At 43.1% G+C, this 12728-nt stretch overlaps 2 protein-coding genes across 10 annotated transcripts in view; one reads left to right on the top strand and one right to left on the bottom strand.

The window, feature by feature from the left end:
• The window catches only part of NDUFAF6 (NADH:ubiquinone oxidoreductase complex assembly factor 6), a 31267-nt gene extending 21635 nt beyond the window's left edge, over nt 1–9632 (bottom strand). The window contains exons 1-5 of one of the 2 annotated variants that reach the window (XM_072151455.1): nt 9367–9632; nt 7882–7981; nt 5397–5519; nt 4851–4907; nt 186–288 (exon numbers count right to left, since the gene is read on the bottom strand). In XM_072151455.1, coding sequence (XP_072007556.1) covers nt 186–288; nt 4851–4907; nt 5397–5519; nt 7882–7981; nt 9367–9617 — 634 coding nt within the window. In that variant the 5' untranslated portion in view covers nt 9618–9632. Of the gene's footprint in view, nt 1–185; nt 289–4850; nt 4908–5396; nt 5520–7877; nt 7982–9366 lie in introns of those variants that run through there. The other variant, XM_072151456.1, reaches the window with a different exon arrangement.
• The window catches only part of INTS8 (integrator complex subunit 8), a 40525-nt gene continuing 37354 nt past the window's right edge, over nt 9558–12728 (top strand). For 4 of the 8 annotated variants that reach the window (XR_011855672.1, XM_072151448.1, XM_072151447.1 and 1 more), the window contains exons 1-2: nt 9573–9673; nt 11814–12005. Coding sequence is in view for 6 of the 8 variants with exons in the window: in XM_072151448.1 (XP_072007549.1) it covers nt 9616–9673; nt 11814–12005 (250 nt within the window). In the remaining 2 variants the exon portion in view is untranslated. Of the gene's footprint in view, nt 9806–11813; nt 12006–12728 lie in introns of all 8 variants that reach the window. The other 4 variants (XM_072151449.1, XR_011855673.1, XM_072151450.1 and 1 more) reach the window with 4 other exon arrangements.

Here is a 12728-nt window from a genome sequence, read left to right as displayed (position 1 = left end):
CCCCCCCCACTACTATTTATTTCAATATTCTCCATATACTTATCCTGCAGCAGATACTTTGTGTGTAAATGTTTCCTTCTGTGATTGTACTACACCTACACAGATGTTCCAAAGCAACGAGGCATCTGAACGCCTACAGGAACGTTCAGCACATGATAAAACTACAGGAAAACGTCACAACTTACCAAGAGTTTCTAAGGTCAGGTACAACAATGAACTCTGGGTGTTCTCCGTGTAGGTCTCCAGCTCTTTTATGTTACGATATGCCCGATCATCCAGGTTTTTCTCCTTGAATAAAATGGAAGAAGAATCTTGATGCCATCTGCACATGTATCCATCTCCTCATTATATCTAATAGCAGTGATTTTACTTTTTAAACTTTTACTGCTGTAATCTTAGTTTGCTACAATGTGTCAGCGCAGGTACAATGCGCCAAGCCCGGCACAATGTGTCAGCACCGGTACAATGCGTCAGTGCATCGTGTTAACACAAGGGTTAACATTTTCCTTATGTAAACGCAAGTGTTAACAGCTGTTTAATTAGGCAAATCTCTCTTCACCTGTTGCAATGCGTTTTTTTAAACGCCTGCGTTAAACGCGACGCGTGACTGCACCCTAAGGGTGATGTAACATATGGCGTTTTTAGGCCATTATTAGTTAGTGCATTTTCAGATAGTTAAAAACGCATGAGGTAAAAAACGCTTGCCCGGTTTTCCGAATTTGCGCAATAAAAAACGGACAATAACGCATGCGTTTTTTTAAACGGATGCGTTTTTCAACAAACTAAAAACGGCCTAAAAACGCCACATGTGTCTTCACCCTAAGGGTGGAGACACGTGGCGTTTTTAGTCCGTTTTTGAGCCGTTTTTACTAATTGCGTTTTAAGATCGTAAAAAACGCATGCTTTAAAAAACGCATCCGTTTTTTAAAACCGCATGCATTTTTGTCTGGTTTTCTGAATTTGCACAATTAAAAACGGACAAAAACACATGCGTTTTCAAAAACCGCATGTGTTTTTTACTATCTGAAAACGCACTTAGTAAAAAACAGCCCAAAAACGTCCTAAAAACGTCACGTGTGTTGTCCCTAGGCCGTTTTTGGGCCGTTCAGATTGTAAAAACGCATGCGTTAAAAAAGGCATGCGTTTTTGACAGGTTTGCCCAATTATCTTAATTCAAACTGGTAAAAAAAGCATGCGTTTTTTACGATCTGAACGATCTTTACGAACTAAAAACGGCCCATAAACGCCACGTGTGTCTTCACCCTAAGAATCTCTTTGCTCGAAACGAATAATTTTTTTTACCCATGCAATGCTATAAAGTTTGAATAAAGTTTTTGTTTTACTGAAGTGCGGTAGAAAAATCCATGTGGTGCGCAGAGCGCATATTTATATATACAATGTAATGTTGTACAGAAAGTGGAATATACTGATAAGTATTGGATAAGTCGGATAGATTGTGCCGCTATGTAATGGGAAGACGAGTGCGTGTCCGTCTGATACTTTCTGTGGTCCGTTACAGAAAATGAAAGAAGCAAATAAATATGTGAAGATGCACATCCATACTGACCGGAGGTAGAGGAAGATTTTTTTTGTAATTTATGAGATTTTTTTTTACATACGAGTAATCAACGAGAGCCTCTAGTGCCACCCTGTGGCTCTGTCTATTTGCTGTAGTAATGTTAGACAAATGCAAAGATACCGTATACCATTATAGGGAGACACAGAGAGACAACTAGGGAGGACCACTGATATCTGACAATGATGAGAGTCCTATTCCATCTAATAAAGAGACAATTATATGGTCTATTGATTCTTTGCAGCACAAAATATCCTACAGTGAAACGTAGAATAACCCCTTTGATACTGGGTTCACACGTTGCGTTTTGTTTACGTTAACACATGCTTTTTCAAACACATCACAGCAGCTGAGAAGAGGAGATTTGCCTGCACAAAGCTTGCCAAATTGGTCCCTGTCCCCCATGGGGCCCACAATCTATTCAACCTACAAAAACCTAATCACATTGTTGTCAAAACTGCGCTTACAAAGCGCGAGCATAAACACAATATTAATGGATGTGTTAACAAATGCATGTGTTAACACACCGTGAATGTTAATGCATGCGTTTCATAAATGCAATGTTGATGGTAATGTAATTAGGCAAATCTCCTCTTAGCTGTTGTGATGGGTTTCAAAACGCATGCGTAACAATGCGAACACGGCCTAATGCTCTTCTCTTATTTTGTTCCATTGCTAACAGAATGGTTGTCTGTTCTCATCCTGGAAAGACAAGTTACAGTTTCTCATTAATATTATTGATCCCCTATCCAAATTTTATCTATTGGGGCACTTTTGCTAATAAACTAACTTCCCTTGTTTAAAATCAGTAGATTTTCCATTATTTTGGGACTACCGATTCGGTAAATCCTCCAGTAGCATAGAAGTAATCACACATGTGCATGCCTACAAGGGGCACTCAGGTACCTCAAATCGCGGGGTCATAGTAGTTGGACAGCCACCAATCAGACATTTAGGATTAGGGGAAAAAATTTTAATGACTTAAATTTTATTTCAATAATACAGGCAGTCCCCGGGTTACGTACAAGATAGGTTCCGTAGGTTTGTTCTTAAGTTGAATTTGTATGTAAGTCGAAACTGTATATTTTATAATTGTAGATCCAGACAAAAAAATTGTTTGCCCCAGTGACAAATGGAGTTTCAAAATTTTTTGCTGTAATTGGAGCAAGGATCATCAATAAAGCTTCATTACAGATACTTTACAGCTGATCATTGCAGTCTGAGACTATAGTAACATCCAGAGACTACACCAGAGGTCACAGGGGGAAGTCTGTAACTAGGGGTCGTCTGTAGGTCGGGTGTCCTTAACTAGGGGACTGCCTGTATTCAGAATGTAATGTGGAGTCTAAGAACAACATACGATCAGTTGAGCATTAACAGAATACAAATTTTTTACATGCCAGTTATTGTACATCCACTAGGTGGCAGCAGCATTCCATCATTTTATAAGCTCTATACTTTTATAGGATGCTCTATACTTTGGCATAATAGGCGCTTACACTCTCCACATGACGTAAATCATTAGGAAGTAAGTGAACTGTAGTTGTATGGACGCAGAAGGCCATCTGCATTCAGTACACCTCAGTACCAACACTGCAGCCAACCTACAATACCTTTAATGTAAATTGAGCCAATATAGACTCATACGACCCAAACTACTAAGACCGGTACACAATAATAGTAACACGGCAAAGTTAGGGATTGGAAACCCAACTAACCAGAACCATAATCCGGCATATTGCTCAGCTGAGAACATATACATGCCGCTCTGCCTCAGTTTGGAGACAATTCTATTTTCCTGGTGCCTGCACCTTGTAGGGAAGTACATTTTGGCTTAAAGAGGTTTTGCCAACCTAGGAAATTATCCCCTGGGGTATAAAAAGGTGATCAGTGTGGGCCTGACTGCTAGGACCCCCACCGATCATAAGAATGGGGAACCCCAGCAATCTGGAGCATGGGGGTCCTGTTCTCACTAAGGATGAGTATACAGGCTGCTGCTCTATTATATGCAATGGGAAGAGGCAGAAATTGCTGAGCACAGCATTCATCCATCTCCACCACTGACACTCCCATATTGACGACACATACTTACCCTGAAAAAGGGAGCCACATTCTCCAGATCACTGGGGGTCCTGTTCTCATGATCGTTGGGGGTGCAGAAGAGGGACCCTTAATGATCACCTTGTTATCCATTTTTTTCACAAGGGGAATAACTACGGTACCAATGTTGTACAACCCCTTTAACTGCACATGCACCGTAGGTGCAGCACATGAACGCTGACGCAAAGATATCCTACGACAGCTTCTCTAAATGACTGAATGGGCTCCAGGGGCAGTCGATCTAGGAAAGTGTGAATGGTTAGCTCTATTAAAGGTGTTTGCCCATTAAAGAACATTTTCAAATTTCCAACCCTTGTCTACACAATAAAGATAATTTTTAGCCCCCTAACTTTACAATTTTACTCAGATTTAATGCGGTTTTAGCTCCTATCACTCTCCCTCTAGTGCTATGAGATGCTGTGTGCTGACAATGTGCTTAGATTATCAGGGTACAGGTTTATCTACACTTTCATTTAGCATCTGACCATTCTACTAGTATCTGACACATAGAAAGAGAGAGATGAGACAGATCAGAGAAGAGACATGATGAGATCTATGAGATGTATATTACACACAATTACATTGTCAGCTGTACTACATCTCAGCCACACCATACACTATCAGCTACCCTGGATAAAAACCTCATCTTCCTGTAACTATACTCTCCTCACACTGCCGGAAGGAAGTTTACGTGAGAGCTTGTCTTGGACCCAAGGGGGAGATTTATAATAAGTATCTTAGAGGAAAACTATTCCAGAGCTCAGCTTTGAGTTCCCCACAGCTGTATATAAAATTAAAGCTGAGCTCTGATTGGTTTTCATGGGTAACTAGAACAGTTTTACCACAGAAACTTAATGATAAATCATTAAGGGTGGGGGGGTCGGATCCACGGGCGACTGATAGAGACCGATTGGACTTATATCTGTGAAATGCTGTATTTTTGTTAATAACAGTGAATTAGAGAATTTGTTATTTTGTTATCCTGAGTAGATGAAAGAATCTTGACTTTGTGGGAATATTCCTTTAATGCTTCCAAGGATTGAGGTGATATAGGACACTAAATCCATAAAGATAAGATTCCCTGTAAAAATACTAAAAAATTAGCATTTGTGTTATTATGGCAGCTCTGCCATAGCAATCATCTGTTTAGTGCACGAAGAGAGAGACAACTCACCCGCTCATCAATAACTCTGCTCAGCCATCTTTTTGTCAGTTTGTGCTTGTGAACAGCCTTATAAAAAAAAAAAAAGTAAAGATGAAAAAATATTAATATAGATGTATGAATATATACATACACATGTACAGGTATGCATCTTTTTGTAAATTATATCAGTAAATGAAGATCATAGTTTATAACAGTGGTGGCAAACCTATGGCACGGGTGCCAGAGGCGGCACTCGGAGCCCTCTCTGTGGGCACCCAGGCCATCACCCCAGCATGAAGTTCACCAGACAGGACTCAAAGAATCTTCCTGCAGAATCTTCCTACAATGATAGATGAATTTACGCTCCTCCTTTCAACTACGTTGATGTCCTTAGGAGGCTGAAGGATTGAAAGTTGTCAAAGAACAAGGAGAAATAAATTACTGCTTAGATTGCTGTGCTGGCACTTTGCAATAAATAAGTGGCTTTTGGTTGAAGTTTGGGCACTCAGGCTCTAAAAGGTTCGCCGTCACTGTTCTATAATAACACAGGTCCATCAAGTCCAACCTATAAGATACCTTGGATAGTTCCAGGGCTACAGGGTGATGCGGGGGTCTCTCGTTGTATATTTCATCAATAGTCTCCCTCCAGAACTGCATCCTCATCAGCCCAAGATTCTTCTGAGAAACCGAATCTTTCACCTTCAGAGCAAAATCAGTTATTAACTGAGTCACTGACACATTGCTGTCTTTAACATTAGAATGATAGAATTAAAGGGGAATTCCAGGAATAAGCAGAATTCATATACACACGGGTCATTCAAATATAATGTAAAATGTAATTAGTTATTATTAAAATTTTTGCTCCTCTCAGCAGAAAGATGCTGCTGATATACACTATAATGGAGAATTAAAATGCTACTGGCCCTTTAATCAGTCCGTTGATTTTCTCTGCGCGGGGCCGACACAGGATAGAAGATGGCTGTTGGTCACATGTCCACATCACATGTCCTGCACCTGCCTGGGCAGGTCATGTGATCACCACTATGTTTGGCTGTAGTGAGTTGTGCATCCAGTACGGCCAGTGTTGTGGTGAGACGTCATCTCAGTGATGCAATGTGTAGTGATGGCAGTTACACATCATTACTATGGTAACAGAGCAGGACAGTCTGTTACATCATCACTGGGAGCAGAGCATAAGAGGGAGGAGCTGTTACTAAGGACTGAGGGATCATGGGACTTGTAGTTTCCAGTGGCGGCCATCTGGGTCATAACTCTACCTACATTAGAAAGCCCATAACATATTGTGAATAATAAAATCAAACTATTTAAGCTCCATTTTGTGACTTATGACGTTTCATTTTATTATATTCATTTATTTATAGCATTATGGGTTTTTTGTTCATATTCTCACAATACCCCTTTAAAGGAAATCTACCATTTATTTTCATGCATTGTGAACTAAACATACCTTGAGTGCTGTAGCTACACTGATGAAGAAACTACACTGTCTTTTAATCCCTGATCCGAGTGGTTTTGCTAAAAAAAAACATTTATAAAATGGGTTGCATGCTGGCTGCCATTCATAAACACATTACACAGAGCTTCCTGAACTGTCCAGACAGGACTAATCAACCTGTGCTGGATGACCCATATACAACAGCTGGGGGGTGGTTCTGCGATTGATTACTTCTGCCTGTCAGGGACAACACAGTGATTACAGGTTCTCTGGAACAGTGCATAAATAGGGTAAGAGAAGAAGCGCCGAGGCAGCCACAGGAGCGACAGAGCCTCATTATCATAATTTTCTAATTGTTTTTTAGCAACTCAATTCAGGGAATAAACAAGATCTGTTTCTGCATCAGTGTAGCTAAAGCATGAAAACAAATGGTACATTTCCAGTTTGGATTTTCCAGGGTAAAACTATAGGTCTTAATAGGTGATTAGTGTGAGTCCATTTAGGTTAAATGTGGGTTCCACTTTCATTTACTTCAATGAGACTTGAACCTGCAAGGAACATAGCCATCAATGATACTACGGATAGTGTGATCAGCTGTGGCAGAAGCAGCAGCAGGTGTCACATTCCCAAGAACACCTGTTGAAATGTCCTATTTTCCCAGAAGTAGTTCATAATTCCTATATGGGATATTTATAATTTATCTGTGGGGTATAATCCAGCGATTTAACAAGCTGTGCACCTGTGTATATCACATGACCAGGGAATTAACAAGCCGTGCACCTGTGTGACATCACATCCAGAGACAAAGAGCTATGCACCTGTGTGCCAACACATGACCAGGGTTAGCGAGACGTGCACCTGTGTGACATCACATGACCAGGGATATATAACACAATGTGCACCTGTGTGACATCACATAACCAGGGATCTAATGAGCCGTGCACCTGTGACATCACATGACCAGGGATCTAATGAGCCGTGTACCTGTGTGACATCACATAACCAGGGATCTAATGAGCCGTGCACCTGTGTGACATCACATGACCAGGGATCTAATGAGCCGTGCACCTGTGTGACATCACATGACCAGGGATCTAATGAGCCGTGCACCTGTGTGACATCACATGACCAGGGATATTACTCGACGTGCACCTGTGTGACATCACATGACCAGGGATATAACGCAATGTGCACCTGTGTGACATCACATAACCAGGGATCTAATGAGCCGTGCACCTGTGACATCACATGACCAGGGATCTAATGAGCCGTGCACCTGTGTGACCTCACATGACCAGGGATCTAATGAGTCACATGACCAGGTATATAACAAACTGCACCTGTGTGACATCACATGACCAGGTATATAACAAACTGTGCACCTGTGTGACATCACATGATGTCCACAGGAAGTAAACATAGAAACATATAAAATGACAGCAAGCAAAGATGTAGAAAACAGTGAGGAATTGATACAGAAAATATATTGGAAAATTGTATAACTTTTCCTTTCACAAACCATTTCAATTATTTGCTGAATGTAGACAACCCTTTTAAGGAAAGGCCTATGATTATACAGAAGGACACTAAAACCAGAATACCTGCCTGAGACAGTTCTACGTTGAAGGCTCGTAGAGCAAATATAGAATCCCGGGATGCGGGAGGCAGCAGCAGTGTACATAGAAATCCTTCATAGTCTCGTTTCCTGTACAAGGAAAACAAAAAGGAATTATTTAGCAAAATAATATATTCCTGTTATTTGTATAGAGCAGAGGAACTATAAATATCAGTCATTTTCACCAGGACCTAGGTATGTGTATGTATAGCATGTATGGAGGGGGTCCCCACACCATCAGCAGGGTCAGTGTGCTGGGGACACCGATACTGCCAAGTCCTACAGAGCACCCGGAGAAATAAATTCCCTCTACTATCCCTGAGCTCCTGGTAGGATCAGTATGAGAATGTAAAGTCATGCAATGAAAGAGCAGAGCCTTGTAAGTCCTATGACATTTCTGTGTGTATTATCCCTGTACTGCAACATCTCTATGCGCCTGAGCCGAGAGGCTCCGCAGCAGACGCGCCCTGAGCCGAGAGGCTCCGCAGCAGACGCGCCCTGAGCCGAGAGGCTCCGCAGCAGACGCGCCCTGAGACGAGAGGCTCCGCAGCAGACGCGCCCTGAGACGAGAGGCTCCGCAGCAGACGCGCCCTGAGACGAGAGGCTCCGCAGCAGACGCGCCCTGAGACGAGAGGCTCCGCAGCAGACGCGCCCTGAGACGAGAGGCTCCGCAGCAGACGCGGTGCGTTCTGTGAAGTTCTGCATCGGAGGGTCTGCGGCAGATGTGCTGTGCATCGTGAGGTTCTGCAGCAGACGTGGTGTGTATCGTGAGGTTCTGCGGCAGACGTGGTGTGTATCGTGAGGTTCTGCGGCAGACGTGGTGTGCATCGTGAGGTCCTGCGGCAGACGTGGTGTGCATCGTGAGGTTCTGCGGCAGACGTGGTGTGCATCGTGAGGTTCTGCGGCAGGCGTGGTGTGTATCGTGAGGTTCTGCGGCAGACGTGGTGTGCATCGTGAGGTTCTGCGGCAGACGTGGTGTGTATCGTGAGGTTCTGCGGCAGACGTGGTGTGCATTGTGAGGTTCTGCGGCAGACGTGGTGTGTATCGTGAGGTTCTGCGGCAGACGTGGTGTGCATCGTGAGGTTCTGCGGCAGACGTGGTGTGCATCGTGAGGTTCTGCGGCAGACGTGGTCTGAATGATGATGTTGTGCGGCAGACGTGGTGTGTATCGTGTGTATTTGTAGGTTCTGATGATGTTATGCAGTTGATAAGTTGTGGTTTTTATTCAGTATCAGTTTATGGACAATTCTGAGATCTGGAATTCCGGGGAGTAACATTTATTTATTGAATAAAACTAGTGGCAGGGGCTCCCAGGAGCCTCCACCACATATTAGTCCTGCCCTGTGTGTATGTACAGCGTGCAGCATGTATATGCATTGTATGTATACATATAGTATATGTGTGTGTACAGTATAGTACACAATATCACTCTATACACACAGACACATAATATACGATGTATAAGCGCCCGGTACCTGACCAGCTCTGCGCAGTACACAGCAGAGGATGCGGCGGCCTGGCCGCTCTTGCCCCGGGTGTTGCGGGGTATCACATGTGGCCATGGCCTCAGCACCACCCGCACAGCCATCGCAATGTCACCCAGGGAAGGGGGCGCGGCCTGGCCCCGGATAACTATTGGCGGAAAAGTTTGGAACTTGGAATCATTGACGTCATCTTGCTGCGCCGATGTTGTGATCACGTGACGGCCGCTGACGCAGAGGTCCATGCGCCGCGCTGGCTGTATATCAATCGGCGGAGAACCTGTGTGTATTGTCGGTGGAGGTGAGTGCCCGGTGCCCGGTATAGAGGCGGCTGTGGGGGCGGGGTCTGTCTGTGACATTATCTCTGTATAATCGTGCGATCTCCTCCTCTTCATTCATTTCCTGAGCGGCTGCCATGCGTCTTGTGCCTAATGTATGTAAAACAGCTGTCCCATATAATATATATCCTATACTGAGTAATGGGGGTCTGTATATATGAATATATATATATCTCCCCTGCTGGTCTTTTTGTTCACTTCTCAAGACATCCATTTAAAGGGATTGTCCATTCATATAAACTTATTGGTGCAGAGGTCCTTATAATAATAATAATAATAATAAATGGTTGCCTATCGCTCCCCTGCTGCTCTCTTACCAATAGTCCTGCGCTGGACTGCAGTCAACTTTCTGACAGCCAAGTGTCTTGGTCCCCGTATTAGAATTATTTTACTGGGTGACCCCTTAAAAGAGCAACTAAACCTTTTTGAAGCAATTTTTTTTTACTATATACACAGTCCATAGAGCAGAGGATAATGGTAAACGGTGTAATTTACTTTATGAAGTAAAGCAGCTTCCCTGGACCATTTTTCTTCAGCTTTCTCCTGCAGTGAGCAGTGCATCTGAAAGCTTTATGAAGGAGGAGGAAGGGAATGATTAACTCTTTCTATAAATATTCCAGAATGTTTCCCTTGATGCTGTAGCTCTGTAAGGAGATTAAACTGTCCAGGGGGTGTTTGTATAGAGTTAAAACGGTTCTCTGGTGACAAGTTGGCTCCTATCCCCCCCAGATTGCTGATCAGTAGGGGTCTCAGTGAGGGCACCCCCATGGATCTTGAGAACGGCGGTCTGTTGTACCCCAGGTGAATAGAGCAGCCCGTTTTGCATGTGCCGGCAGCTCTATTCATCTCTTTGGTGCTGACTGATATAGCACTGTGTTGGCTGCATTACTCGGCCTGAACGCAGTAGATTGAATGGTTATTTTCTGTCTACTGAACTGATTAGGCCCCCACTATTTGCCTGGATAGATCTCTTCAGTTACCTATTATCTCACTGCCTAAAGACTGAAGCTAAGAAGAATTAAGTGACAAGCTTGCACCCTGCTGCCCCTTTCTTAGTCTATGACACTAGGGTAGAACACCCCTTCAATGTATTCAGGTCGGATGGGATGAATCTGCTTTTACTGCGCTGAATTTTATTTGCTGCATTAAAGAGTGTGGGAATTAATCCTCCAAATTGTAGAAGAGAATCCGAGATGTGAGACCTAAAGGGGTATCCCACCTGGGCATACACCTTTAATCCATCTGCCCTAAAAATACATTTCTTCTATTGGATGTTATTAAAAATATGAATCTGTGTGAAGATAATTTCCTGTATATGCGGTCATATGGTCCCTTAGACCGTTGTAAACAACCACTGCTGTTGGAGTCAATGCTAAAAGAAACAAGTAATGTTTACATATGAAATGTCCAGGAGTTGCTGCATGTACTACAGTTGTCCTGTGTAAATTAACACTGAATCCATATGATTGGGAAGAGGCTCAGTGGCAGGAGTGTGATGGTGGTTGTATCCAAGGACAACCTTTTTCTATCTTTTAGAATAGCTGGAATTCATAGAAATAAAGCTTTTTAAACTACGAAAATGAGTCTTAGGCTTTATGCTGAGCGCCTCATGGCTCTGCCGATAAGTAATTTATGTATGCTGCTCAGCCAATTGGTGCACCTACGCTATACTAAGAGAGGAGGCGATGCCACTGACTCTCCCTCTGCTATTCTTACACTGTGCACAATCTTAGCATTGACTCACTACATTCTGCTATGATTGTGCATGGCGCAACAGTGAGGTGAGTATAAGCATCTACTGTCAGTTAATCTGATAGTAAATGTCCTTTAAATTTAACACCAATATTAAAATTGGAATACTCCTTTAATGTCTGGACATGGTACACTAGGTAAATGTGTGAAGAAAGTTAGGGGTGGGGGGCAGACACTAAAGGTTTCAGTAACTTGCTACACAGTTTTGAGTAGTCCATACATGTATTGGGCTGGAGCTACATAATAATGAGTTTCAGTAGCGAACATGTGGCACAACCATAGGTTATAGTGAGATTCCACCCCCTGTTGTGTTATGTTTATTACTGTCCATAAAACCTGCTTGTTTATCAGTAGATATCGCTGACCAAATGAAGAAGAAAAACGCAGCAAGTGAGAAGGTGCAGGCGAAGAAGATGAGCGCTGAGGCGGCAGACAGAGAGGCGGCCACATCCAGCCGTCCATGTACCCCACCACAGACGTCCTGGTTTGAATTCCTGCTGGATGTCTCTTTGTTAGAGGCTCATCTACAGAAGGGCTGCCCAGGTATTCTGCGTTCTATCATAGTCCAACACGTCTGAGCGTAGCCATTGTCGGGTGCCAAGTAGTATTCTCGTATTGCCTGAGATGGCCTAGGCTCTGACTGTATGCGGAAAGTTTAAATAAACTCTCCAGTCAAAGATAATTCATTGAATAATACATTGTTCAGCATCTCAAGGGAGGAGCAGCACTCATTTTCTTTATACCTAGAGCCCTGCTTCTCGCTTCAGGCCGTGCACAAGGTATAATTCAATCAATCAGCTTTGACTGGAGGGTTCCTTTAATGGATCGTTGTACCTAGGAGGTTATGACATAATTGTAGAATATCAAGCAGTCCTGCTGTGATGCTCCCAGTTATTCAGTGTATGAGGCCGTCTTGTAGTTCTCTGTGTAATCATTACCTGTTATGGAAAACTCTGTGAAAGAGCTATAGCAATAACTTAGTGTATGCAGGTACACCTCCATTCTAGTGAATGTTGGAGTCTGTCAGTGCCTGGCATCACTTACAGTAGGACATCGTTGGCACGGAAATTCTTAAGAACTCTTACTGTCAGCATAAATCTTCAGTATCAAGTAAGTGTGTGTACGACATCCCGATCATCCAGCTAAGAGCAGAATCTACAGCTGCCAGAAATATCAGAACTGTGTTCATCAAAGGTATACCATGTCTTGTACTGTGTAGTGACTATTCCTGGTTACTGCTGTCCAATGCCCATTTAAAAGGACATT

This window comes from Engystomops pustulosus, chromosome 5 (genome assembly GCF_040894005.1).
Source record: "Engystomops pustulosus chromosome 5, aEngPut4.maternal, whole genome shotgun sequence".
In the NCBI taxonomy this organism is placed as follows: Eukaryota; Metazoa; Chordata; class Amphibia; order Anura; family Leptodactylidae; genus Engystomops; species Engystomops pustulosus.
This window is presented reverse-complemented; position numbering and strand designations above follow the sequence as displayed.